This window comes from Nothobranchius furzeri, chromosome 12, assembly GCF_043380555.1.
Source record: "Nothobranchius furzeri strain GRZ-AD chromosome 12, NfurGRZ-RIMD1, whole genome shotgun sequence".
NCBI classification, from domain to species: Eukaryota; Metazoa; Chordata; class Actinopteri; order Cyprinodontiformes; family Nothobranchiidae; genus Nothobranchius; species Nothobranchius furzeri.
Window position 1 is genome coordinate 3,536,375 of NC_091752.1, and position 26,479 is coordinate 3,562,853.

General features: G+C 42.5%; 1 protein-coding gene across 3 annotated transcripts in view; it reads left to right on the forward strand.

Moving 5' to 3' along the window:
* Positions 1-1,822: 1,822 nt before the first annotated feature.
* Positions 1,823-26,479, forward strand: part of si:ch211-126j24.1 (phosphofurin acidic cluster sorting protein 2) — a 90,412-nt gene continuing 65,755 nt past the window's right edge. For all 3 annotated transcript variants that reach the window (XM_070542154.1, XM_054750831.2, XM_054750832.2), the window contains exon 1: positions 1,823-2,156. In XM_070542154.1, coding sequence (XP_070398255.1) covers positions 1,945-2,156 — 212 coding nt within the window. In that variant the 5' untranslated portion in view covers positions 1,823-1,944. The remainder of the gene's footprint in view (positions 2,157-26,479) is intronic.

Below are 26,479 nucleotides of genomic sequence, written 5' to 3' on the forward strand. Positions count from 1 at the left end.
CAATCTGTGACTGTTCACCAGGCTTCAGACGTTAGGCAACAGAAAAGCACCGAAACAAAGGGACACACGTTAACATCTGGGTTAGTACAGGAAATAACAGGCTTTATGTCTGATGTGGTGGATTTGATGATTCATCTTGTAGGGCTGCAGTGAAAGGATTTTCCTTTTATTAGGGTGCACATGCAGAACTGACCACAACATGTAGGCACAATAAAATTAGACACTTCTTTAAAAATAGAGCTTTTCAGTCCACAGACAGACGAAGACGGTGAGTGGAAAAACACGATCATGTCTGTGATTACTGCTTTCGTAGCTCATCTGAGGATTTTGTGTGTCTCACGTGCTTAGATGTCAGAGGTCAGATCTGATTCAGTACTAAACTACTTCAAGCTGACATCAGAGATTACCGTTACGTAATTTTGAAATATCCTGCAACGCGTAAATAAAGCTGACATATTTGGTTCGGTTGAGCTTGTTCATCCTCGGTGGGAAGCAGGTGTGGCGGGACCGATTCTCTGTCTGGTTCTTCTTGACAGGAGTGAACGAGGGATCAGAATCCAAACGTGCTCCAACACCGAGACAATACGCCGAACTCTGGACACAATTCACCTAAATGTACGTTAACACAGATGGAGAAACTTGAGAAGCAGGTTTCAGACGAAGATAGGCAGGCTGGAAATCAGAGGGTTGAGCAAGCAGTGAATGGGCCGGGCGAGGTCTAAGAGTTCAGTTAGTGAAAACAAAAGGATACCTTGGGAATTAAGGCTTTATTTTCATAAAAATATGTGCACAAGCTAAAAAACAGACAGGGAGAAGGAACTGAAGGCAGTTCGGGGTGGAACGACTGAGAAAGAGACACAAAGCTACTCGCCAAAACACAACTAGCAGTTTTAAAAATCTGTTGAAAACTTGTTAAAACAGAAGGATTAAAACAAAAAAGTGACATATTTTTTTAATAAAATAAATCACTGTAATTATATTACAATAGAATAGAATAGCATAGGAATTGAAAATCCCTTTATTGTCCTTCAGTGGGGAGTGGTTGGTATCACTGCAGCAAGCAAAGCAAAACAACAGATAACAACATGAGAGTAAAATAAAGCATGACGAGTAAAATGCTGTGCAGTGAAATAGAAAACATCTCAGTAATACTGAGATAATAAAAGATTAGAATAAGATTAAAGATAATACTAAATGATTCAAAATGACATTTATACTTATTTCATGAAATAAAATAAAAAACAAAACGCTGTGTAGAAAATAATGGCAGAATCATGTGTGGTAAGTTAATTCTTTTATGTTACTCACGGTTGCACTGTGACGTCCCACCAGACAATCAAGTTCATTCATTCATTACAACTGGAAGCACACCACCTTAAAAAGCACGCTTTGGAATTGTAAACGTCTGCTGCAATCCTGGAATGCTGTTTTGCATTCAGAGTGGGAAAACATGGGTGTGAAAACTAATGTTGTTGGAATATTTAAGACTATTTTTCGATAAACCAACAAGAAAATCGATGTTAAAAAGACAAATCATCTGAAAATGCTGCTGAAATTAAATTACAGCTCAAGTTATGTTATATAAAAAGGCTAATTCGTATAATCCAAGTAAAGTTTTATTTAGGTGCTCATGAAAATGAGAATAAATGTAACATTTTAGTTCGTTAAATACAAAAAAATAATCTTTTTTCCATAAAAAAGTTAAGGCAGCTCTTCCTTTTGAGTTAAATGTTATTGTTGTTGTTGTTTTGTAAACAATCAAAACACATCTCTCTCAACGCTGCCCCCTATCGGTTGGTTCAGGCCCCGCCCCTCGTATATCAACATCCTCAGTCAGTGAAGGGAGGCAGGGAGACCGAAGGAGCTGGAGCAGGCGGCACAGGGATCAGCGGCTCCCGCGTTCGTCCGACACTCAACTAGAGCTGCTCTCAAGCAGTAGTGGTGATGATGGCGGCGGCTGTAGAGAGAGGAGGCGTCCGGGCCGCTTTCCTGAACCCAAGCAGCGGCGGCAGCGGTGGACCTGCACCGACGATGCCTCCGACAGGAGGGCTAGCCGGGGCTGTGGTCGCGGGCTCTGGCTCCGGCAGCATGCCTGTACCCATGAACCTTTTTGCGACCTGGGAGATAGACCGATCGTCCCCGAGCTGCGTCCCGAGGTAACGACACCGTTGTTGTGCGTTAGCGTAAACTCCCACATGCATCAGTGTTTTCCAAACACCACAGCGGTTAATAAATATCAGGTCTAGTGAACAACACCCACATGAAGGGTTGTGTGAGGCAGAGAAACGGGCTGCCACACATTCCCAAAACACTGGCGGGTTAGCTAACTGGCACGCTAACTAGCGAGGTGGCTAATGCTAATCGCTACCCTGGTAGCACCAAGGTTCGACTTACTAATGTTTTGTGCGCAAAATATTTTATTTAGTCATTTTTTAAAAAGAAATAATTGTGGATATGTTCTGTTAAATCCGTCAACCAATTGTCATAAAGCATGGGACATATTTGAAAGTTGTAAACATTAAGTTGTGTAACTGTTTTGATTACTAGCTAAAATGTTTAGTCAAATTTCCATTTTACTGGGTTCCATCTACTTTTCATGGGGATGTTAATTGTTTTGCATGTTTTTAGATGTTAAATGTCCATGTTGGCTTGTGCACAGACAGGCAGAATGCATGTTACCCAATAGCATCACAGCTATCTATAAATACAGTGACATGGATGCCGTTGGAGTGCCAGGCGTTCTTGTCATCCTCTAGCTTGGGTTCTGCAGCTGGTTAATCAAAATAAACATCAACGCACTCATGTTGTCTGAGGTTATTCTACGTTTTGTGTTTGTATCCTTTTTATTGGTAAGTGTTGGCTGTCCAGCATCACCAACAGTCTGTTGATCCAGCAGCTGGCGCAGTTAGAAAGTAGATGGTTAGTGGGTGAAAATGTGTTTTCTTCATAATGCATCGCCAGTGAGCAGGCATTGCTGCCACCTGACCAGAAACCTCTCGGGGGGCTTTGAGTCCATTAATCAGCATTGACCTAAATCTGCTCGGGATAGTAGTGGGCTGGAGAGGGGAGGGTTTTTCCTCCACTGTGCATCTAGATGTCAGGTTGCTTTAAATCCTACATAGGAGTGGAGGTTTGAATGAAATCAGAGCGTGTAGACGAGGTAAATCCCAGCAACATAGATTTGAGATGTGTTTTCTATTTAAACTCAGTGGTTTTAGAGCTGAATACATTTAAAACTGTGCTAAAAAAGACTGTAAACATGCATTTTTTTGTCCATTCCAGATTTAAAAATTCACCCTGATGGCTGAAAATGCCCAATAAATATATAGAAATGCTTCAGTGGGTACATATTCAGAGACTTTGATTCTAATTTAAGTCACAATTTGTTGATGGAAGGAAGCCAAACACATTTATGGATGAACATCTATCTACCCTACGTAGCATTGAATGGTGAGACACATTTTTATATTAAACCCATTTTTGATGCGATAACTCAGATTTTGAACAGTTCCTGAAGTCACAGCTTTTCTGTCTGATTGCTTATTGGGGATGTGTATTGGTGAAATTCTGGTGATACGAAATGGATCACGATGCAGGGAAGACGATACAATATATCACGATATATTGCGATACGTTCAGTCAGACGTTATTAGCGATTTTTTTAAGACTGAAAGGATCGTAGAAAATTCAATAAACAGTCCAAACTGATGCGTAACATGTTTAAAATTGGGTATCTGAATCATAATAGAGGGATTTATATTTCAGTGGTGGAAACAAAACACATTGCACACTACTGCCATCTAGCGGCCGGCGTTTGAATTGCACCAAAAGAAAAGAAAATAAACAAACGTCGGCAAGTAAATTCTTCCAAAAATTAGATGCGCAGCTTTGGAATATCGATGCAATTTATCAGGAAACAATGCCACAATATATCGCCATTTCAATATTTTTGATGCACAGCTTTTGAATATCGATATATCGCTGGAAAAAATATCACGATATGTTGCCATGTCGCTATTTTCTTACATCCCTAGAATCTGTTATGAAAGAAAGGTGTTATTATCTGTTAATTTGAGTTAGAAACAGTACATTAAAACCAACATTGCCCATAGCAATGGCTGACTTCTCTGGCTAAACAGTTTCACAGCAGGTGTAGGTGTTTTTTTGTTCTAACACTTGAGCGAGCACGTTTCAGATAACTTCATCCACCAGGTTTTTAGATTGGCTCACAGAGGAAACTTGCGGCATGTCTGTGCATTAATGAAGCATTGATTCCTCCCTGTCTTTCTCGTGGCTTTGGTGAAGGATGTGCAACGTGCCGTGCTAAAGAGGAGCACAGCCGAGAATGGTAATGGAGTTTAACACATGGAGATGAAATTCCCAGCTCCTTTTTGTTGGCCTATAGAATATTTAGTTTGATTCCCTACCTGGTGGAATAAAAGTCAGCCCTCCTGGAAATGCAAATGTTGTGTAACATTTTTTTTTTTTGTGCTGATGTGAAAATTTCTGTAGAAAGCCGTACCAAAGGAGTGTTTTGGTGGATTTGGCTTTGGCATTCTTTAGGGATTGTTTTGTGTGCAGCTGTTTGCTCCTTCCAAAAAAAAAAAGAAAAAGCAAACGTGGGTGTTTCCGGCTAAGTTGAAATGAAAACATTTTGAGCTGTTATGTTCATTTCAGTTAGGGCTGTCACGGTAACCGCAAAAATGAAATATCGCAATATGAAGAAACCCACCGCGATTACTGAACTTGATTCAACTCAATGATGCATGTTGAGAAGGATAGTTTCACTGGTATCAAAACGAAACGTTACTTCGCTCCTTTGGGAGCACTTTGGTTTTCAGTACATCAGCTGCTGCGCAGCCAGAGTCCTTGGCCGAGACAGAGCTGCCACCAGCGGCAAAAATAAATAAATAAATGCTCGGAGACCTGCTGAAGTCCCGGACAAGCACTGCTTCTGCAGCCGTCCCGAAGAGAGTTTGAGCCGAGCTGGAGCTCACTCGCTACCTGTAGGAGGAATGCATCCACCCTAAAGAAACCCCCCTGACATGGTGGAGCAACAACCGGGAGAGATTCCCTTTGCTCGCCAGTCGCACGCAAGTACTTTTTCGCGCGGAGCCGTGCGGACCTCGCGGACGCGTCAAGCATAAACCAACCTTTAGTGCAACGAGCGCACCATCCGAGAGGGTTTTCAGTGTTGCTGGAAATGTTGCCACCCCTCTCAGATCCTCTCTCAAACCGTATATGGTTAACATGCTGGTTTTCCTTGTGGGTAACAAGGACGTGACCGAGTTATAAATCACCGTCATTCGTGTGTGTGAAAGTGAAAGTGAAATGATAGTGCCCCGCGCCCGGTACATGTCATTTTTTATGCTTGATTTTAAACAACTAAACAAAATGGGGACTTGTTTCTTATTTGTTAGATGCTGCAGCCAAATTTGCATTTAAAAGTTTAACCTTCTCCTGAATTTTGTTGTTTTTAAGTTCAGTCGGACTACGACTGTCGGAGAAACAAACGTTACTGCGATCTGTGTTGTTACTGCCCTTTGATCTGCATTCAGTAAAGTGTTATAAAAGAAGGCACGTCAATTTTTAACCTTTTTTAAATGTGTAAACATTATGTTTAGATAGTACTGCAATTTAAAAAAGTGCTGCAATAATATCGCACACCGCAATATTAAGCCACCCTGAATCACCGCAGGGGGAATTCCTCAACCGCGACAGCCCTAATTTCAGTTGACTTTTTTTTACTATAACACCATACAACGCTTTTGCTCATTAGATTTACAAGCAAAGGGGTTTCTGGAGGTAGCATACTAGATGAAGCAATGTCTGTTTTTATGACTTTTTAAAGGTGTAGGACACTGAAAACCAATTTTTACTGATTATTTCTGATTATAAAGGGACACTGAGTTTTGCATGCAGGCTGAACATGAAAATAGTCTCCTACACCTATCTTCTGCGTTAGCTTTTGATAATAAATAGATGGTGAAACCCTAGGATTTGAAAATCCTGACAGATCTACGTCACGCTGTTACTTCACATTCATGGACTCATGGTTTAGCATCCAGGAAACAGCAGAGAACATGTCAGCTAGTAGAAGCTAACATTAGCATTAGCAACTCCACAACACGACAGGATCTACTCCAGGCTTGTGTTATTTGTGGAGATAAAACATCACCATTGGAAGTTGGTGGCAGGGTCTGTGTATTGAACGCTCATCATTACTGCAATATTGAAGCATGCAATACCACAGCAGATGGCAGTACATTGCAGACAGTATAGTTTGGTTATTGGGTGCACTCCCTGATATACTAATATAAAATAGTCATTGATATGTCCTGGTTTTTTTTTTTGTTTGTTTGTTTGAAAGCACAATAAAGAGTTTGTTTCTACCTGCTAGAGGACAGTTGTTGAGTGTTTGCTTGTAACAGGCTGCCTGTTGGAACAGTTGGACTTGCATTGTTTTGATTCCAGCACTCCCATGCCTGCCAGACTGCCACGCTCAGTCTTATAAATGCCATGTGGTGTTTGCTTTTCAGCTTATTCCTCACAAGATCATGCCTTTTCCTGCCTTTATTTCTCAATTTAACACAAAACCTGCAGAGTTGCTCAGTGCAGGGCTAGGCTAACCCTAACTCTCTTAGACGTATGTGTCCCTCCGTGAACAGCTGACCGGTGCCGAGATAATGTTAACTAATTAATGTGATGAATAGTTACGTGATGAGATTCTTAAGAGGATATCTTACAATGTTATTAAACTCTTTTGGGTGTCGTTTTTGCATCCTGAAAGTCCCGATTTTTTCTTTGCGAATGCAAATTCACCAACTATAGTGGTTGCCTGGTGAATAAATCTCAAAGGAAAGAATTTGCCTGCTAGTCCAGGGTCTTTCACTAAAGTGAAGCTAATTTCTATCTAAGGAGATTGGATAAAAAGAAGGAATTTGAGTCTGTTCCACTCCGGCTTTCTGCTCTACTGTTGACCCAGATTGTTCAAATCCATTGGTTATTCTGTCTGTTGGTATATTTTGAGTTTGACGCAGGCTATTTACTACTGCTGGTATTTCCAAAACGTGGAAAAAAGATCGAAATATTACTAATTGTTCTAACTTTAGGATGTAAGCGTGAAGGCTTTGCAGCCTGCTAAGGGCTGTCAGCCTGCGGCGAGGCAGGCATCTGTCGAAGCAACAATGTGGTGTTTTCAGGAATGACACCAATGCAGTGGTCAGTATGTTTTCGAACAATAACAAATGCACAGCATGGGGAGAGGGTTGATCTAAGCTCAGTGATCCATAAGGTCGCCAGGTCAGGAGTTGGGAGCTGTACCCACATTTGGGATGGGACGCAGCAAACAAACAAACTTGATCATCCTCAGGTGAAGATCTCTTTAGAGCGTGCTCAAAAAGCGACAGGAGACATCTGTTGCTCGTCCTTTGATGTTTGTCTCTGGTGAGGAGACCATAATTCCTTTTACCTGTCGAACTCGTGAGTTAAATCACGGGTTCGTTGCGATTCCCAGATCCTTGTTTTAATGGTCATTCAGAGAGAATTCCCCGGCGTCGGTAAGATGTTCCTGTTGTTTTCTTTTTCCTGCTGCAGCTCCGAGCGCTTGCTCAGACTGATGTGAGTCGTGTGTCAGCATGGCACAGGGATGAACAAGTCAAGACTGACTTTAAACAGCGTTATCGTGCCTTCTAGTTTGTGTGTACGATTTGATCCACACCATTTCCCTTCCAGCATTATTTGTGTCTTTAACCTCTTCCATTTATTTTCCTGTGTGTTTTTTGATGAGCCGTTAAATTAGCGTACAAATAAAAGAGGCCTATACGTTAGATAAACAGTTGTTAATTTACCATTTCAGCCTCCTCTGCAACACCCTCACCTCAAGCCGCGGATATTGTTTCTCTTAGCAGGAAACCTGCAATAATCTGATTTCGCAACAGGAAAAAAAGGAGCTAGTAATCTGATGCTGGACACACAGGCACTGTCAGATTAATCCTCTATTTCCTTTTGGAATCATGAACAAGGCTCTGTCAGCCGTCTTCAGTGCCCTTCAGGACAGCGACACAGCATTCCCAGTCAGCCTGCGTCACGTTTCGGAAGCAGAATTCACGCCAAGGACAGAATGTCTCTTGTTGAGATTTCCTGTTATTAAGATTTTCACCTTAATTTAGTGGTACATGAAATATTCTACTTTTGTTGTTAATATTCTAAAAGAGGAAAGTTATTTTAAATCACTATTAATTCAATTCAGCTTGTTGTAGGACTCCTTTTGGAAAAATAATTGCATGCCCTCCCTTTTCTAGTGACGGTATGGAAGTCGTTGGAGTGACATGGTTAGGGAAAAAAATCTCTGAAGTGATGGACGTTTTTGGAAAGGAAGAGCTGTTATCTTTGAAAAGGCAATAATCTAATGTTGAGATAAAAGACCAATAGTAAACAAGTACAAGCATTCAGCTGCAGTTCTGTCATCATACACCTTCTCCCTCAGAAACACAAATGGGACACGTAATCTAACTTCCACTAAAGCTGTGGCTTTGGCAGCGCTCCCGATACAAATGATGCGTTTCTGCTCTTACAACAACTCCAGTCTGAAAACTTCCACGGGGGTTTTATGCAAAGCTTGTTTTATAAAACTTTACAGCACCTTCTTTTTCACTTTTTAGTTATTTGTAGCAAAAACGGCAGCGGCCTTCAGCACTTCCTGCAGGAATATAAAATTACTGCCAGATTGACAGTGGTGTCAATGTTCAGGAAATACACAAACTGGTTTTGTGTTTCTGAGAAATTTGTTGTTTTTAGATGGCTTTGAGACCCCAGTTAGGCTAGCGTAGCCTTGTTGAAGCAGGGTCAATCTGTTGTGATTTAGGGCCAGTCCACACGTAGCCGGGTTTTTTTAAAAACAAATATCCGCCTCTCCAAAAACTTGCATCCACACCACTGCGTTTTAAAAACAAACTCTGTCCACACGTACCCGGATAAATACGTTGTTAAGGACATGCCAGACCTGTAGGCAGCAGTACTTCCCCCGTTCTTAACCTCGTCCTTCGTCTGTGGTCTTCCACAAGGAGCAGTAATTCCTCTTGCAAAAACAAACAAGCAAAAAGCGCTTGGACAACTGATAAAGCGAGCGCAGCTCTGAGGGCATCCATGATGTCGGCTAGTGTAAACACAGGTCGCACACGTGATGTCAGCATTTTTCTTTTGTCGCGGAAAGTGACGTTGCGGACCTTAAAACTCCGGTTTTGTCCGTCCACACGCAGTCACCCAAAACGGAGAAAACGCAGATCTTCACTTTGGCCGGAGTTTTTAAAAAGATCCGTTTTCGTGTGAAAAAACTCCGTTTTCGTGTGGATGACAGGCCAAAACGTAGGAAAATATCTACGTTTTGGCAGATCCCCGGCTACGTGTGGACAGGGCCTAAAGCTTTTAGCTTGCTGTTCTAGTTCTGAACGCGTCATTAAAGAAGTAAAACGCCACGATTGACTCTTTGTTCACACACATACGTTTCGCTGTAATATCAAGTTAATGCAAATTTTTAAAATATCTTGAGATTTTTAGAGCCTACTGTTTGCTTCTCATTTACCGTTAGCATTGTTAGCTCAACGTTAGCTCAATGTTAGCCTCTAGCCTGCTTCACCCGATATTAGAGTAAAACAAAAAGATGCCGTGGCTTCTTAGGGGTACAAGACATAACTTCCGGGTCGCTCCTGTTTACTGGCTTTGGTTCTTTTAACAACTTTAGTGCTTTTTGCCTGCCCGTGTCAAATTACAAATTCCGGCTCTGCAGCGTTAGCTCGGCATGGACCCGGCAACCTCACAGGCTCATGGATTGTAAACAAACACCACGTCCCTTTTTAGCTTTTTTAAAAGGAGAAAAACTGACAACCCCCCAGCCGGCTAAGAATGCAATCTGTTTTAGTTTAACCTTCCTTCCAACATGACTAAGACATTAAACCCTTTTGTGATTATTTCACTGTATAATTCTTATATATTGTTCATTTAAGGCCTTTCTGAGTTTTTATTGTGGGAAAAACGGTTCCAGGCAAGGAGGATTTAAGACAACCAACCTTGCTTTAACACATTTAGCAGCGAGGCTGTGCTTCCATTCTAGTCACATTTCCTGCATCTTTTTACTTCTTAGTTCCCTGTCCATTAAAAATAAATGGAAATTATCATTTTTTGTGGTTCTTCATCCTACAGGGCTGACATGTTTCAGCATCCACACCACCTTCGTCTGAACAGCCACCGATATTGGTGGCGTCTCTTCCGTTTATCTGCGGGCGTTGGAGGATGATATCGCCCGCTAATGCCCGCGTTGTCCTTTACCTGTTCCTGCAGGCAACATACAGAAGTGTGGAAACGAACATTTTAGTTGTTGACCAGCTGTTATACAAACAAACCATTATTTTAATTTCTCTATCATGTTATTAACTCCAAAATATTTTGTATTTCTGTTATTGGAAATGAAAACAAACTTTCTCGACCACAAACCTCACAATAGATGGGCTGCATGGTGGCGCAGTTGTTAATGCTGTTGCCTCGCAGCAAGGAGGTTGCGGGTTCGAAACTCGGCTGTGGGCATGTTCTCCCCATGCATGTGTGGGTTTCCTCCAGGTATTCCGGTTTCCCCCGCGGATCACAACATGCCCTATAGGTTAACGGTTGTACGTCATCTGCCAAATAAATAAACACAAACAATAGAAAATAGAGACAAGATGGGCACAGACTCTGTCAGTCTGTCAGCTCTATCAAACTTCACTGAAGTGAATGAAGACCATTATGTTAAAATAATTACAGACATCTCTAAAAATGTGATTCCAGAAGTGATTGTGACGGGCTTAAATGGTTGTTAGCTCGGCGTGGGAGGTGTTCGGTAGATTCACATGATTCATCCAGTCGTTACAGGCTTCTCTACTTCCATGCATCCAGGTATCTCTTTTATTTGAAGGGGCATAGGTACCTTTCTTAATGTTTGCTTTGATCATCAGAATGCATGTGCTGACTAATGCATTGTTTAAACTGTTGGGTTTTTTGGTCCCCGGCAGCAGGGCTGTCACGGTAACCGCAAAAATGAAATATCGCAATATGAAGAAGCCCACCGCGCTGCATCATGGGCCACCGCGATTACTGAACTTGGTTCAACTCAATGATGCATGTTGAGAAGGATGGCTGCACTGGTATCAAAACGAAACGTTACTTCGCTCCTTCGGGAGAACTTTGGTTTTCAGTACGTCAGCTGCTGCGCAGCCAGGGTCCTTGGCCGAGACAGAGCTGCCACCAGCGGCAAATAAATAATAATAAACGCTCGGAGACCTGCTGAAGTCCCGGACAAGCACTGCTTCTGCAACTGTCCCGAAGAGAGTTTGAGCCGAGCTGGAGCTCACTCGCTACCTGCAGGAGGAATGTATCCACCCTAAAGAAACCCCCCTGACATGGTGGAGCAACAACCGGGAGAGATTCCCTTTGCTCGCCAGTCGTACGCAAGTACGTGTGCGTTAGTGCAACGAGCGCACCATCCGAGAGGGTTTTCAGTGTTGCTGGAAATGTTGCCACCCCTCTCAGATCCTCTCTCAAACCGTATATGGTTAAACATGCTGGTTTTCCTTGTGGGTAACAAGGACGTGACCGAGCTATAAATCACCGTCATTCGTGTGTGTGAAAGTGAAATGATAGTGCGCCCGCTCCCCGGCGCGCGCGCGCCCGGTACATGTAATTTTTTATGCTTGATTTTAAACAACTAAACAAAATTGGGACTTGTTTCTTATTTGTTAGATGCTGCAGCCAAATTTGCATTTAAAAGTTTAACCTCCTGAATTTTGTTGTTTTTAAGTTCAGTCGGACTCCGACTGTCGGAGAAACAAACGTTACTGCGATCTGTGTTGTTACTGCCCTTTGATCTGCATCCAGTAAAGTGTTATTAAAGAAGGCACGGCAATTTTTAACCTTTTTAAATGTGTAAACATTATGTTTAGATAGTACTGCAATAAAAAAGGGCTGCAATAATATCGCACACCGCAATATTAAGCCACCCTGAATCACCGCAGGGGGAATTCCTCAACAGCGACAGCCCTACCGGGCAGGAGGAGTAATGGTGTGTACCTTCAAACACAGCAGAGCTGACGCAGATGCTGCCTGTAGGGCTTGTGTTGCTGACCTAATAGAGCACACTGAGCTTTGTGTGATGGGCGCTACGTTCTTAGTCATCGTTTTACAGGAAAGATGCAAAAACCTGTCCCCGCTCGCAACGGGAACGGCTAATGATGAAGATCTTTTACTCATTTAAATTAGCATTCATAGATTTTTCTTCTTGAACAAGATGATTTATAGTAAGATTCATTTCTATGAAAAGCATCAAACTCAAGGAAAGATATTGAGTATGGGCCCTTTGTGATATTTTCAATATTCCTGCAGACTGAGTAGAGTAATATTAGTACTAATTATAGTTCCATTATATTCCGTTGTGTTCTCAGATAAATCCTAATCTTGCCCTCGCTGTGCTGTTCACACACACTTTGCTTGGAGCAGACCCGTCGACACTTGCACTCCCCTTTCTGTGCCTACTTCCACTGCCTGAAATGTGTCAAAATTCTCCTGGTTTCCTTCCCTGCTTTCCTGGAGAAGGAAGAATTTCCTTGGGAGAGATTTCACATTCCTGGCAGCCGGGGAACTGCTTGTGCCCCTGAAGCCGAGCTGCTTCACCCCCCCCCCCCCCCCCCCCCCCGCTGTTGACTAACAACAGACTTTCCGAACAAGAGGGCAGGATTGATGTTGCTCGCCCCTGAACTGTTGGAAAGTTTCGCTGACTCGGCCTGTAGCTCTGCTGTGATCGGTCATGCTCTGAACGCTCACACCGAGTTCCTCACAAAGGAAAGAAATGTTTGTTTCCCCCTGCCTGGACCTCAGAATAGGAGAGAGGCCAGATTGTGATGTGGGCGGGGCATAGGGGTCCCAACAAATGAAGAATTTAAACTTCCTGTGCAAGCAAGAGGAGCAAGGAAGTTGTTCAGTGATACCAGAAGGATCCAGCCAAAATAAGCACACCAGACACTTCTGTCTCGCTCTTACTCCACGTTATCGCTCCGGAGATGTTTGTGTTGTCTAGTTTGGGAGCCTTTAGAGGGTCAGCTCTCAAATAGCTCAGAGCTGGATGCCCTCCCCACTTGCTCTAATCACAGATTAAGTACGCTAAACTGTCTGGAGTCCTGTTTCTGGCTACGTAGCTTCGGTAGAGTTTGGCCTCCCCCTCGTCTGTGGAACAAACGGGGATTTTGAATTTTTCATAATGGAACAGAATGAAATCTGGATCATTATTGGACAAACAGTTTTGAATCTTAGTCTCTCAAACTTTGGCTCTTGGTTTCGCTGAAGTTGGAATTATTTCTGCACGGATATAAAGAAAAGGCTGAGCACATAATCTCTGGAGAAGTTGGGAGTCTGTGTATGTCCAGCCCATTAGTCATCATTAGATGTATCAAGCCTGTGGTGGAAAGTGAAACGCACAGTCAGCAAGCATGCTCAGGCTGCCAGGGTTCATTGTAAATGATAGTGATGATACAGTAGGATTACAGCACAAGCTGTTCTTTGTCATCATTATTGGATACCAATGTGTTACTTTTTATTAGTTTTTTGATGATCACTGTAGGAAATAAAGCCTAACGATACTTTAATGATGCTGACCATTGAGTTTCTATTAACTGCACGATTCCCACAACACAATTGACTGTTTTTCTGTCCTTTACTCTGCAGAATTTAGGCTTTTGTACTGGTTTCAGAGGGTCTTTTCACAATTTCTGGGCGCTAATGAGAGCAGGCACACGGATATGTGATTGTGAGAGTTAAAGGGCAGACCTAATCCTCTTTGATGTAGGCTGAAGCCCCATATGTCAGCATGAAATATGTATAGTTGAACTCAGTTGGCCCTTCAGATGAAATGCCAACCATGGTCTAATTTTAGAATAAGCTAAAAGGCAGCACAATTGTTCAGCTTACACACACACACACACACACACACACACACACACACACACACACTGGCAATGAGCTATATAGTGGCCACAGCTGCCCTGGGATGCAATGACAGAATCGAAGCTACCTTGCACTTGTCACAGGTGCGTTACGTGTCTTGCCCAAGGACACAATGACTGCTGCAGACAGAGCAGAACTCATTCCCAGAACCCTCCATTTATAAGATGGGCCCTTAACTCTAAAAGTAAACTATCACTTCCCTTTCTAAAGAAATCCAAGAGCAACGTAATCAACGTAACTTTCGTAAATTGTACATGCAACCAATCATCTAATGCAACGTCATCAGCAGGCACAGGATACTGAGCTAGCCAGAAGGAAACATGGCATCTAATATGGCGTCCTCTAAAGACGCCAGACCCGTGCCCCATGTACTTTAGACCCGCTTTTTATAGTTATATGTTGCAAAGCCACCAATATTTTTTAGTGACTGGACATCATTTTATTCATTTTCAGCATCATTTTAATGGATATTTCCAGAGATTAAAGGTAAAAATACACATTGTCACTTGAAGGTCAGAGGTCATGATTCTGTAATGAATATAAAGGAGGGGGCAAGCATGGCATCAGGAGAGACCAAAACCTTTTGCTGACCATAAATAACCAAAAATATCTGTTTTCAAAAACTTGTTGAGTGTGATTGTCTGGGGATTATCTGCTGCTTCAGGACTAGGGTTGTCACGGTAACCGGTATAGCGGTAAACCCCGGTAAAAAAGTTGACAATAAAAATAACCGTCCAGTTTTTAAAAAACTATATTATCTCGGTGGGTTTACGGTGGCCGCGGTTTTGGCGCGGTGACCCTTACCAGCCACCGTCGCTTCAGCTGAAGTTCCCGCGGCGCGCACTTTTTAATTTGCAACGGCACCAAAACTTTGAAGCTGAAATAATGGCCGAAGGAGGAGACGGCAGCGCCCAGGACATCCATCAGCCCTCAAAGAAGACTAAATCGGAAGTATGGGCATATTTTGGATTTCTGAAAAATGCTGAGGGACAGTTAATAGAAGACGGCCATCCCGTTTGCAGAACGTGCAGGAAACAAGTGTCTGCAAAAGGCAGCAACACTTCGAATCTAATGGCACATCTGCGTGACCATCACCCACGTCTCTACAGCCAGTGCAAGGTAAGATAACATTAGCATTTTAGCTTAAATGCATGACGTGAGGACTTTTGGTTGAGGGAGAATGCAACGAGTCACTATATACTGCAGCCGCAGCGTCCTCTGCCAGCATTTAAACCGTGTCACGGACACCCTGTTGCTGGATGAAGCATCTTATTTGTTGATGATGAAGAGAAATATACAATTAGTTCCTTGTCATTGATTTGTTTACTTATTCAATGCCATTTATACTTGAACATTTGGATTTGATTACATAGTGTAGTAGTTATTTTAGTAATTTGTTTAAAGTGGATATTTATTTTAAATACATATTTTTTAAGGTTGACTTGTACAGCGCTCAAGTCAAGTGTGGACTGGAGTTTTAGACTTTCATTTTGATAATGAAGAAAACAAGTATATGAGAAAACAAGTGGTGTTTCTTTGATTTGTTTACATATTGTTTATGTTTTGAATGTTTGGATTTGTATCATTTAAACCTGCACTGACTACTGTAACAAGTTCCAGAAAAAGAAGCTATTTGTTCCTTTACTTGTGAAAAGTTGCACTTTTGCTAAGGCTTTGTGTTATTTTAGGTTTAATAAACACTGTTAAGCCTTTTCAGAACTATTTCAGTTTGTGTAGAACAGGACTATCAATGCTTTCTGAACATATGCAACACCGTTTAAAAAATACCGCGATAATACCGAAAACCGTGATAATTTTGGTCACAATAACCGTGAGGTTACATTTTCATACCGTGACAACCCTATTCAGGACCAGGACCATTTGCTGTAACTGATGGAACCATGAATTCTGCTCTCTAGTAGAACATCCTGAAGGAGAACATCTGACCTTTGACCTTAAACAGGCTGCTCATGCAGAAAAACCTTTTAATGTGGCTAAAGTCAAACACGAGCGAGCCTAAACTCCTCCACAGAAACTCACAAACGCCGACATTAAGTTAAGGGCTCAGTTACTTTTCCCACATTAGTCCATCCAGCAATGTTGACATTCTTTTTACATGAATAAATGAAAGCGTGTTTTTTATTTAATAAAGTTTTCCTGACCTGATGTTGAAATGCGTTTGTTGATTGGAAAGAAAACGCTCAAAGAGAAGAAACTTGTTAAGGAGGAAATGCTTCTGCTCTGACTTGCCAAGGGCTACAGATGTTCAGGTGTGTGTGTGTGTGTGTGTGTGTGTGTGTGTGTGTGTGTGCGTGCGTGTGTGTGCGTGTGTGTGCGTGTGTGTATTCCCAAGAGTCAAAGCAGAGGTCTTTCACAATTCAGCCCATTTATCACGTTCTTCAAACGACTCACCCTCAGCTATATTTCTCAAAGGTTTGAAGAAAGGATTTGTGAGCTCTAAACACAAAACCACAACACATCCTCTGAGTTTTGATTTATTCTAGATGTTTCGCAACGCATCATCTTTCCAATCATATTCCGTGTCAAATAAATTAATTATTCATCATTCGGCGTTATGTTTCTTAATTATTTATCCGTCTCTGGCAACAAAAGCTGCTGCGCATTACGAAACTGAGAAAGAGCTACGATTGCATTAACCGTTTTCCTGAACTTAGTCAATTCTACATGAAAACACTTTATCTTCTAAACAGTTAGACTCTTTTTGATAGGGGTTGAGTTTTCCAGGCCAGTAGGTTTGACAGACTAATTTAAAGGAGGCTTTGCTCTTGAGCTTTTGATCCCACCAGTAGACTTCAGGTAAGGGAACACCACTTAGACCATCCACCGTAATGGGATTTTAAACCTCACTCATGACATTGTTACAGTTACATGTACAGGATTTGTAAATTGAATGGATACAAAGAGCTAAAATGAGCAGAGGTACCCTTATTAAGAGATAAACTGCATTTAAGGTAACCAGTAGTTCAGGAATTTTCTAAATCCTGCAGAGATTTGATGTATTCTGTGTTTTATACCTTAGTTACGGTGTAATGTGACTGCTCTGTTATTGTGTATCCACCACAAGCACTGGCCTGCTGACTTCGCCAAGTTAGATGGCGACTAAGGAGATGCTAACGACTGCAGCAACCACAACAAAATATTTATGGAGTTCCTGTAAATATTTTGTTAAGCCCCCAGAACAGGCATGGAACGTGAAAAATTGGCTAATGAGTCGAAGTTTCCGATTAGTAGGAGCATTTGCATTTGAAATTTAATTTGTGGGAATCATTTCAAGATGCACATTAGGTTCCTGACCCCCCCCCCCCCCCCCAGCGTAGGGAAGCACTAGTATGTTTTTTATTTTTCTTTATTTCTCCAGCATGAATATTCTGTATCATCAAAATAACAGATTCTAAAGAAAAACTGTAAAACGCTTCAAATAAATTTCAAACTGGCATCTTTTTGAATATACAATTATATGATACATATCTTGTACATGTCTTATTTTGCATTTTGTGTTTGTTTAATGTCTACATGTAAGCACTGTAAGCAATTAATTTACTTGCAAAGTTCATTCTATAATTTATAAAAATAGATTTTTAAGGAGTGGTTGACTTGTTTATACATTTGGTCTCTAGTAGGAATGAATGCCTTGTAAGTCATTCCGGTGTACTATTAGTCAAAGCTAGCAGCTTCCCACATCACAGCTGAGCTTCAGACGGCGGGTTTGGAGTCTTAAATCCCGATATTTGGACATCTCGGATTGGATAACAGCAGCGTGACTATACCACTGACTTGCAACGTTGATGTATCTCCACACATAACACGAGTCTGGAGAGGCTTCTGCCGCATGGTGGAGATGCTAATGCAAATGGTTAGCTTACACTAGCCGAGACGTCCGCTGCTCATTCCTGGACGCTAAACCAGCAACAGCCTTCCCCGTCGTGAGTCAAGATGGGTGAGTCCATGAATGTTAAGTGACAGTGTGACGTAGATCTGTCAGGAGTTTCTAATCCTAGAGTTTCACCGTCTGATTTTTATCAGAAGCTAATGCAGGAGATAGGTGTAGGAGACTATTTTCATGTTCAGCCTGCATGAAAAACTCAGAGTGATCAATTATAATCAGAAATAATCATTAAAAATAAATTTTCATTCAATCACATCTTTATCTATAACCAGTTTGTTGTAAAAATGAAGAAAGGTCTTTCAGATTGCCCACCATTATCTCCCGTGTGTGTGTGTTGACGTAGTGAAAGCGCTACTTTTTAAATCTATGGTAGAATAAGCCCTTATGCTACCGTCCCATTTATTTAATAGAAACCTGTTTACAGCTGGAAACCCTTTATTCTCAGAGACGAGCTGGCATTCAGACAAAACCTGCCACTCACACCTCGTTTAATAATCCCTGTTTGAATTAGTGTTTGAGGATGCGTTGGCTTGACTCAAATGGAAATGTAATCTGGCACTGAGCTGTAACATGCAATCCCATGTAAAGTTACATAAAATGTGGCGTTTAATCCCAGCAACAGGCAGGTTCCACCGCGGCTCAGCGTACAGAGTCCACTAATGCCGTATTACAGAGCATTACAGCTGTTATCAGGACAGCTGTTACTTCCTCTAGACTCACAAAAACATAAAGGTACTTTTATTACTTAAAGGGTTTCACACCTAAGTTCCCAACATCCCAAGGACAATTTTCAGCTACTATAATTGTACTTGCTGTGAGGAATCGGGTAGGCTGCTAAATATAACAAGGTGGATGATTTGCGGCTGCAACTAGAACACCAGTAAACGCCCCTCCAGAACATTTCATTTACAGTTCAGTACACACCGAAGGTTACACGGAGGCGATGCAAATAAAACTTCCAACATCGGAAACGTTTAAGGATTTTCATTTGCGTCAAAGGTCCTTGGTGTTATTCACAGAACTGATTATGCAGAATTGATGAGGAAGTTGACATGTTTGTGTTTAGCAGACGCTTTTGTCCAAAGCAACTTACAAGTGATAACGAATGATAAATGTGTTCTATTTAAAAGAAAACAGGAAGTCTTTACAGTTTAATAATGATGGTAGTACTGAGATTTGATCCCATCGCATTTAGACACTTGCAATCTTTGGAATTTGCTGCTAATTTGAAAATTATGTTTTGATTTACTCCTAAACTTAATCCCGCTACAAATCTGCCCTTTTCCTAATAGCTTCCATTTATTCCCTTTGTTTATCCGTACCCTTGTTTTTCCCACTGCGACCACAAGACTTTATTCAGGGAATTAAAACCACGGCCTTCATACGTTGTCCAGATATTTGGGTCTAAAATAGCTTTAGTGTGCGAGCACAAGTCCAGGCTAAGCTCTGATGGCACACTCGTGTGGAAACTCTTTCAAACTGACTCGGTCTTCGGTGTCGATCTTCATAAACGTATCATTTAGGTCAGTTGTTCTCACCCTTTTTTCACGAGAACCCCCGTTTCCTGTGTCCAAGGCAAGGAAGGGCCCAACCCGAACTCCTACCCGAATGCACACAGTTGAAAGTGATTTTATATAAACTTTACAGACATATATTATACAGTTGGGTGTGTTATTAGGATTTTATTAATGTAATTTCTATAAATAGAATCTTTGAAACCTCATAACCACACAAAATCGTGGCCCTCCCCTCCCCTTGGAGGTGTCACAGACCCCGGGCTGGGAACCACTGATTTAGGCTCAACTCTGCTAAATAAGATGCCATTATTCCTTTTCCATCTGCAGTCTGACTTTTTTTAAGTTAGACTTTCCTTCTGTCTGTTATAATTGAATGAAATATTCAGAAGCACCTTTTAGTCCAGCACTGCCTTCATATGAGCTAAATTATGCATGGAGACCGAACAAATCATTGTGTTATTGCAAAAAAGTGCTTTTGCGTTCCTCGGCGAGCCTGTGGAGGCGTGTTTTTGTCCCCCCTGCATGTAAGCCGCCACCACACTACTTAAGCAAGCATTATGTCCGAACATGCTCCTTTCAAAGATTGTGATGCATTCACTTTGTTGAAAGCAGCAACCTGAGGTCTGTTTTTTCTTTCTCATGCTTGGAGCCCCTTCAGCACATGCCAAACAGTCTCTTTCATCCAGCGCTCTGTTGCATCACTCATCCTCCATTCACTGCTTCCCCCCTGCTTTGTGCCCCTGACAAATGTTGTGCGGTGATCCGAGGGCATGAAACTGGCAAAATATCAGCTAGAGAGTTTTCTTTTTCTGAGAGGTTGTCTCTGTCTCTAGTTCACTCGCTGAATTCTATGATTCCTCGCTAGGTTTTCATAAGGAAGCTTTTGATGGTGAGACATCTGTTGTTCAAAGCAGATTTGTTCAAATTAGCACCAGTGTTTTTCTGTTGCTAGTGTCTCCAGATGACTTTTGAAGGCGTTATGTAAGCCTTTCGAGCCGATGGCAATCACTTCATTGGATCTAAGAATAGTTTTGTTTATGTTCCTGAAAGTTTAGTCAGGGCTTCTATTGCTGCTGTGCCTTTTTCAGCTTTTGAGGAGAACTGATGTAATTATGTGAGAGGAGAGGGTCACAGCTTTGTCCAGAGATGGCAGAGTGGTAGTGACTGAATCCACTAATGGATGGATAGTGGATATTTATGTTTGAGGCTGGTTGAATACACTGGTGAAGGTTCACAGTCATCCAGGTCGTGGTGATCCAAAAGGGTTCAAATGAAGGCAGTTGGACTTCTTTGGTTCCTTGAAGACATTTTGCTTCTCATCTGAGGAGCGTTGCCAATTCTAACTGGAATACGGGAGAGTCAAGCTTATAAGCTGTCTGTTTTTTAATGAGCAGAAACTACTCTGAGTACCCCTCCTCTCTAACCCCTGATGAGTCGTTAGCCTCTATTGTGAGAGAGTCGTGTTGATTAGATGCAGGAAGGTGTGACCTAGACTGAAACTGCTTAGGAATGAGATCCAAAGCTGCATTATGGGTACTAGAAAGTAGGGCTGCTGGATTATGGCAAAAATAATAATCACGATTATGGTGACTGAAATTGAGATCACGATTATTTAGGACGATTTTTCAATTTATGTTGATTTTATTTGTTTTTATTCAGTCATAAAACTGCTCAGGGCACAATCAGGACAAAAATAAGAAACAAGATGATCACTAAAAGAACTCCTGATTGCCAGTATAAAAAGACCAATATACTTATAGCTCATAGTCTATGACCCCAGGGCTATAGACCTTGGTTTAACTCATGTAAGTCTAACCAGTACAGACCTAAATACCAATATCTTGCAAATACTGACAGCAAGAATTATACAGTGGCATTTATAACAAATAAATGCAAATAAATTGATGTTCACAAAATGTTGCATAACATTTACTGAGTCGTGTCAAGGTGCTGTAGGAGAGTGCACTAGCACCGTGTCCTCAGAGAGATTAGTTATTAGTCATCAGCGTGAGGAACTTATTTCTACCTTATTTATAAACTATTTATTTACAAGTCCATCAGTTAATGTAATAATTGTCCCAACCACAGCTGCACCCCCCACCCCCCAACCCGGTCTCAGCAATCAGGGCAAGCTGCACGTGTGTTTAGCACGCCGCACGCGCACATTTAGCCGTTTTTGGTGGCTCAGGAGTCCACAGGTGCGGTGTGTGTGTCACTCACTCTGGTTACTCCAACAAGGAGCCGGCTCCGAGAGCTGTTTCTTTAGCGACCGACACATCACTACATCATTCCCTTTCCTAATGTCCTGAAGAACGTTCCGGAGCGCAGGCGGAGTGTTTAGCTAACCTGCAGGAAACGTCAACGACAGTTATCCAGAAAGTAGCTAAGGGTTACCAGAGATGTTTCTGAGGTGTTCGCTAGGTATTTTTAAGTTAAAAAGTCAAGAAGGGGGTCTGAAAAGCTGCTAGAAATAGCGTCAAAGTCGCTAAGTTGGCAACACTGTGGGAGGAGCGCTTCATTTGCAACTCAGGGCAGCGCAAGCGGGAGGAGCAAATAATCGGCTTGTTTTGTTTTTTATAATCGTTCAAAACTCAGATCGTAATCGTGATTAAAATTCGATTAATTGAGCAGCCCTACTAGAAAGGTGAAATCTAAGCCCCACCCCTAATTAAAGTGGGGTTTTCACGTTTGCTATAGATAGCTTCTTTTACCCCTCTCTCAAACCATCTGTCTTCTCTGTCCAGAATGTGTCCCTTGTCCTTCAGGTGTAGGTGGACTGCAGAGTCGTGACCTGAAGAGGTGGCTCTCCTGTGTTGTGCCATGCGTTTGTGTAATTGTTGTTTAGTTGCCCCGATGCAAAGATCTGGACAGTCCTCACTGCGTTGGACTGCATAAAGGACGCCACTGAGCTTCTGTTTGGGTGTTTAGTCTTTGGATGGACCAGTTTCTGTCTGACGGTGTTGTTGGGTTTAAAGTTTACTGGGACGTTGTGTTTGGAGAAGAATCTTCCAAGTTTCTCTGAGACTCCTGCCACATATGGGACGATGGTACCTTTGCGTTTGTTGTCCTTTTCTTTGCTGGCTGCTGCTGGGGATGCTTTTCCAGACTTCTTTGTAGAAATCACAAAGACCAGTTAGGGTATCTGCAGTTTTGGAGAGCTTTCTTCATGTGTTTCTCGTCCTTTTGCTTTCCTTCAGTCTTTGTAGGAATGTTCTCGGCCCAATGGTGAGAAGTCCTGATGACTGACGTGTTGTGCTCCAGTGGGTGATGTGAGTCGAAATGCAAATACTGCTCTGTGTGAGTTGGTTTCCTGTAGACTTCCATCTTGTTCAATTTGCACAGCACAGTCCACGAAGGGCAGTTGGGTGTTGTGGGCGTCCTCCCTGGTGAACTTGATGTTCTTGGTCATTAATGTGCTTGGTGAAGTCTTCTACTTCCTGCGTGAGAATTTTGACCCATGTGTCGTCCACATACCTGAACCAGTGGCTTGGTGTTGTTCCCTTGTAGTTCAATGCTCTGGTTTCCACTTCCTCCATGTAAATACTGGAGACGATAGGTGATACTTTGGAGCCCACGGAGCATCCATGTTTTTGCTGGTAAAACTTGTCGTCGTGTTTGAAACAGGTGGTGGAAAGGCGGAGGTCCAGGAGGATCCAGATCTGGTCTGGAGTCAGTTTTGTCCTCTTGTTGCAGGAATCATCTTGTTCCAGCCATTTCCTAACTGCTTCCACTGCTTCGTCTGTGCGCATACATGTGAAGAGTGAAGTGACATCAAATGAGACAATGGGGCCGGTTTGAGATCTTGAACTGTGTGGGGACATGTTAGAAGGTGGAGTCTTCACATTAGAAAGAGCTGCTGTAACCTTGATCCTCAGTTGTTCAGCTGCTGTTTCCCTTAAGCCGGGCGTACACTGTGCGACTTTTTCACTTTTTTGAGCCGATTTTCCACTCGTGCGAGAATCCACGACATCGGGGCGAGTTTTGCGCTGAGCGTCGTGTAGTGAACAGGGGGTTACGAGAGGCGATTAACACCACGTGACCAGCTACCGATCAGCAGTCGTGAGCTCGCACGGACTTCTGGAGTGTTTGATATTTTGCTCGTCCCTTGTGAGGGTATCGCACTGTTGAAGCGGCGCTGTGAGCAGCTGCGACCTAAAAAGTATCAGAACCGCTCACGGCGCATGCACAATCATGCATCAATGCCGCTCACCCGCTATTTCCTAATAACACACGTTGTTTGTTTTTATTTCTACACGTTTTTTACTCACAAAGATTGTCAAGAAAGCGTGTTTGTCGTGTTCATGTCAAACTAAACTGATCACAAAACACAGATTTACTTTCATTATTTTGTTTTCCTCATCCAACCCCCATAAATCCCTGTGTGTCCTCCTGCAGCACTCCCGAAGGACAACAGGCAAAACAAGACCAAAAAGTCTGACGTGTTGTGTAAAAACTGCTATTTTTAGCACATTTTTAGGGCCGACGTGTTGCTACCAGACGTACAGCGTGAGCAGTCGGGTCGCATGCGAGAACTGGGTCGTGCAGTGTGAGCACATGACTCGTGAGATCTGCCCTGCGAGGAAGTCGTGCAGTTTGAGCTGAAGCTGAACGCTACGAGTGAAAAAGTCGCACAGTGTCCGCCCGGCTTTAGGTTGTTTCTTATAGCAGATTCTGTGGCAGTGATGGTCTACTCTGGGGATGTGTTGTGCAGAGTTGGCTGAATAGTCCTGTGATTGGAAATCACGTTGTCATAGCAAGTAAAAATATGAACATTAAGAGTAATAATAATATAAAATAATTCAAATCTAAAAAGAAAATCACTCAGCAAATGAGAACAATTTGTCCAGGAAGTAGTACAGAATTTTCCTGATTTTCACATTTGGAGGTGGTGTGTAATAACCTGTCATGGCTTTGACCAGGAACAAGGAAGCTTCCCTTTGCTAGTCAGAGAGAGTTTGTCTTTATTTTCTTTTTTCTTGTTCATAAAATTTCAAACATAGTTTCTGTGGCGATGAAATGGGGCAAAAATACAGAAGTATAATGTTGTTATAATGTGCAATGTCGTGATCTGGAGCTAAACAGTCGTCCGTACCGTTAACTCACACATTGACCACCAGCCTCATTAATTTATCTGCTGTTTACCAGAAAACACTCAGTTCAGCTGCATGATATAATTACAAATCAGGAAATTATAAAATTACCCTTCATGCAAAGTCACTTTCCAGTCCTTCACATTTACCTACATGTTTTTCTTTTTCTGCTGTTTTGATATAAGAAACATGACATTTAAAGCTCCTTGTTGTCATGGGAAATTCCACACAGTAAAATAAGAGTTGTAGTTACTGACCGTGAATAAAGATTTTACATCTAGATTTTCTCATTCACTACGTTTACATGCAGCCAATATCCGGGTTATGATCGGGTTAAGGTCGGCATTCGGGTTTCTGAGTTGATCAGAATAACCCGTTTACAAGCACAAATAGAAAGAGTTACCCCTAACTTGCATAACCTGATTTAAATGCGGACGTTGGGGTAGCGTCAGGACGCAATATGCCTCATTTCCGGTTCTTCTTGTTCCGGTATCCGTGAAAACAACAACATGTTTCCCAGTTTGGAAGAGATAGCGACCGCGTTTGTTTGCGCTTTAGTTTCCTCGTCACTCCAAAAGTGTGGTGTTGTGCCGCGACTCGCCATGTTGCTCCCAACTTGTTTACTTCCGGTGTTCTGGCGCATACAAGACGTCTCGCTACTCAAAAGACCAAGATTCCTTGCGAACAGAGCATGCGCAGAACACACGCTTTGATGGGGATATCCCGGTATGCGTTTACATGACCAAACATTCGGGTTAGAAAAGGGTTACCCCAGGTGTAGTAACCGGGTTTTTAAAAACCCGGTTATGAGCATATCCGGGTTTCTGGCGGTGTTTACACGGACCTGCGGAACCGGGTTATTGTGAATATTCGGGTTTTAAAAGGGTTACTGGCTGCATGTAAATGAACTGATTGTTATGCAGCGTTACTGAGGCGTCTACATATACGTCTGCAGAGTTATTCAAACATCTTCGTAGTTAAAATCTGACTTTTTCTTATAGAAGTTATGCCTCCCAGTACTGATGAGTTTTGCCAAGTTTTCCAAAAATGTTGCTCTTTTTCTGACAATTTGTTTTGTCAATGCCTGAGATGCTGGACAGGAAACACTTTTACGAAGCTGTGAAACCAGCTCAGTGGCCTAGTGGGAGAGTGTCCGCTCTGGGACTGGGAGATCGGAGTTCAAATCCTGGTCGGGCCACACCAATGACTTTTTCAAATGGGACCCAACGCCTCTCTGCTTGACAGCCTGATTCATGCTTCCCCGTCAGCTCCGCAAGGGACAGACATGAACGGATTGACGGAAGCGTTTTGCTCTCATACTTCTCTGTCACCTGGGGAGCGTTGCAAAGCAATTCCCCGGCAGGACACCAGATGGCGCAGCGCTGTTCTGTGGTATCGTGTCATGTATCGGTCCAAGATAGTGTGTTTATATTGTGTTTTTTGTGTATATAAGAGACTTTTAACACTGACATATTTGTCTCTCATCCTCCTCCACCTCTTCATGCACTCACCACCTCTAAACCCACGTTTCCTGTCATTTCCGTCCACAAGTAAAATGCTTGCTGCGCTTCTTTTCACTCCTCCAGTCACGGGGGAGTTAAACGTTCATATTTTAGAGTTTTTTCGCGAGGTATTCTTCAAGCTGCCCCGTGTCTGCCGCTAGTTATCCTCGGCTCTCTTTATGTTTTTGAGGGTGCAATGCCGGCGGTGTAGACGGCAGCGGCGTCCTGACCAATCACAAGCTTGCGTTGTCCGTCTCGATTGACGGATGTTTAGAAAAGAGAGCTCGACTCCATCCGTCCTTGCGGAGCTCTCCGGCAGGCCCGCAAGGACGTTGTGTGTCTCCGCACTGACGCAGACGCAGAAGCATGAATCAGTTAGCTTTAAGGGTTTGGATTTGAGGGCTAAACCACCAAATAGTTCCCGAGCGTGGCCGTACC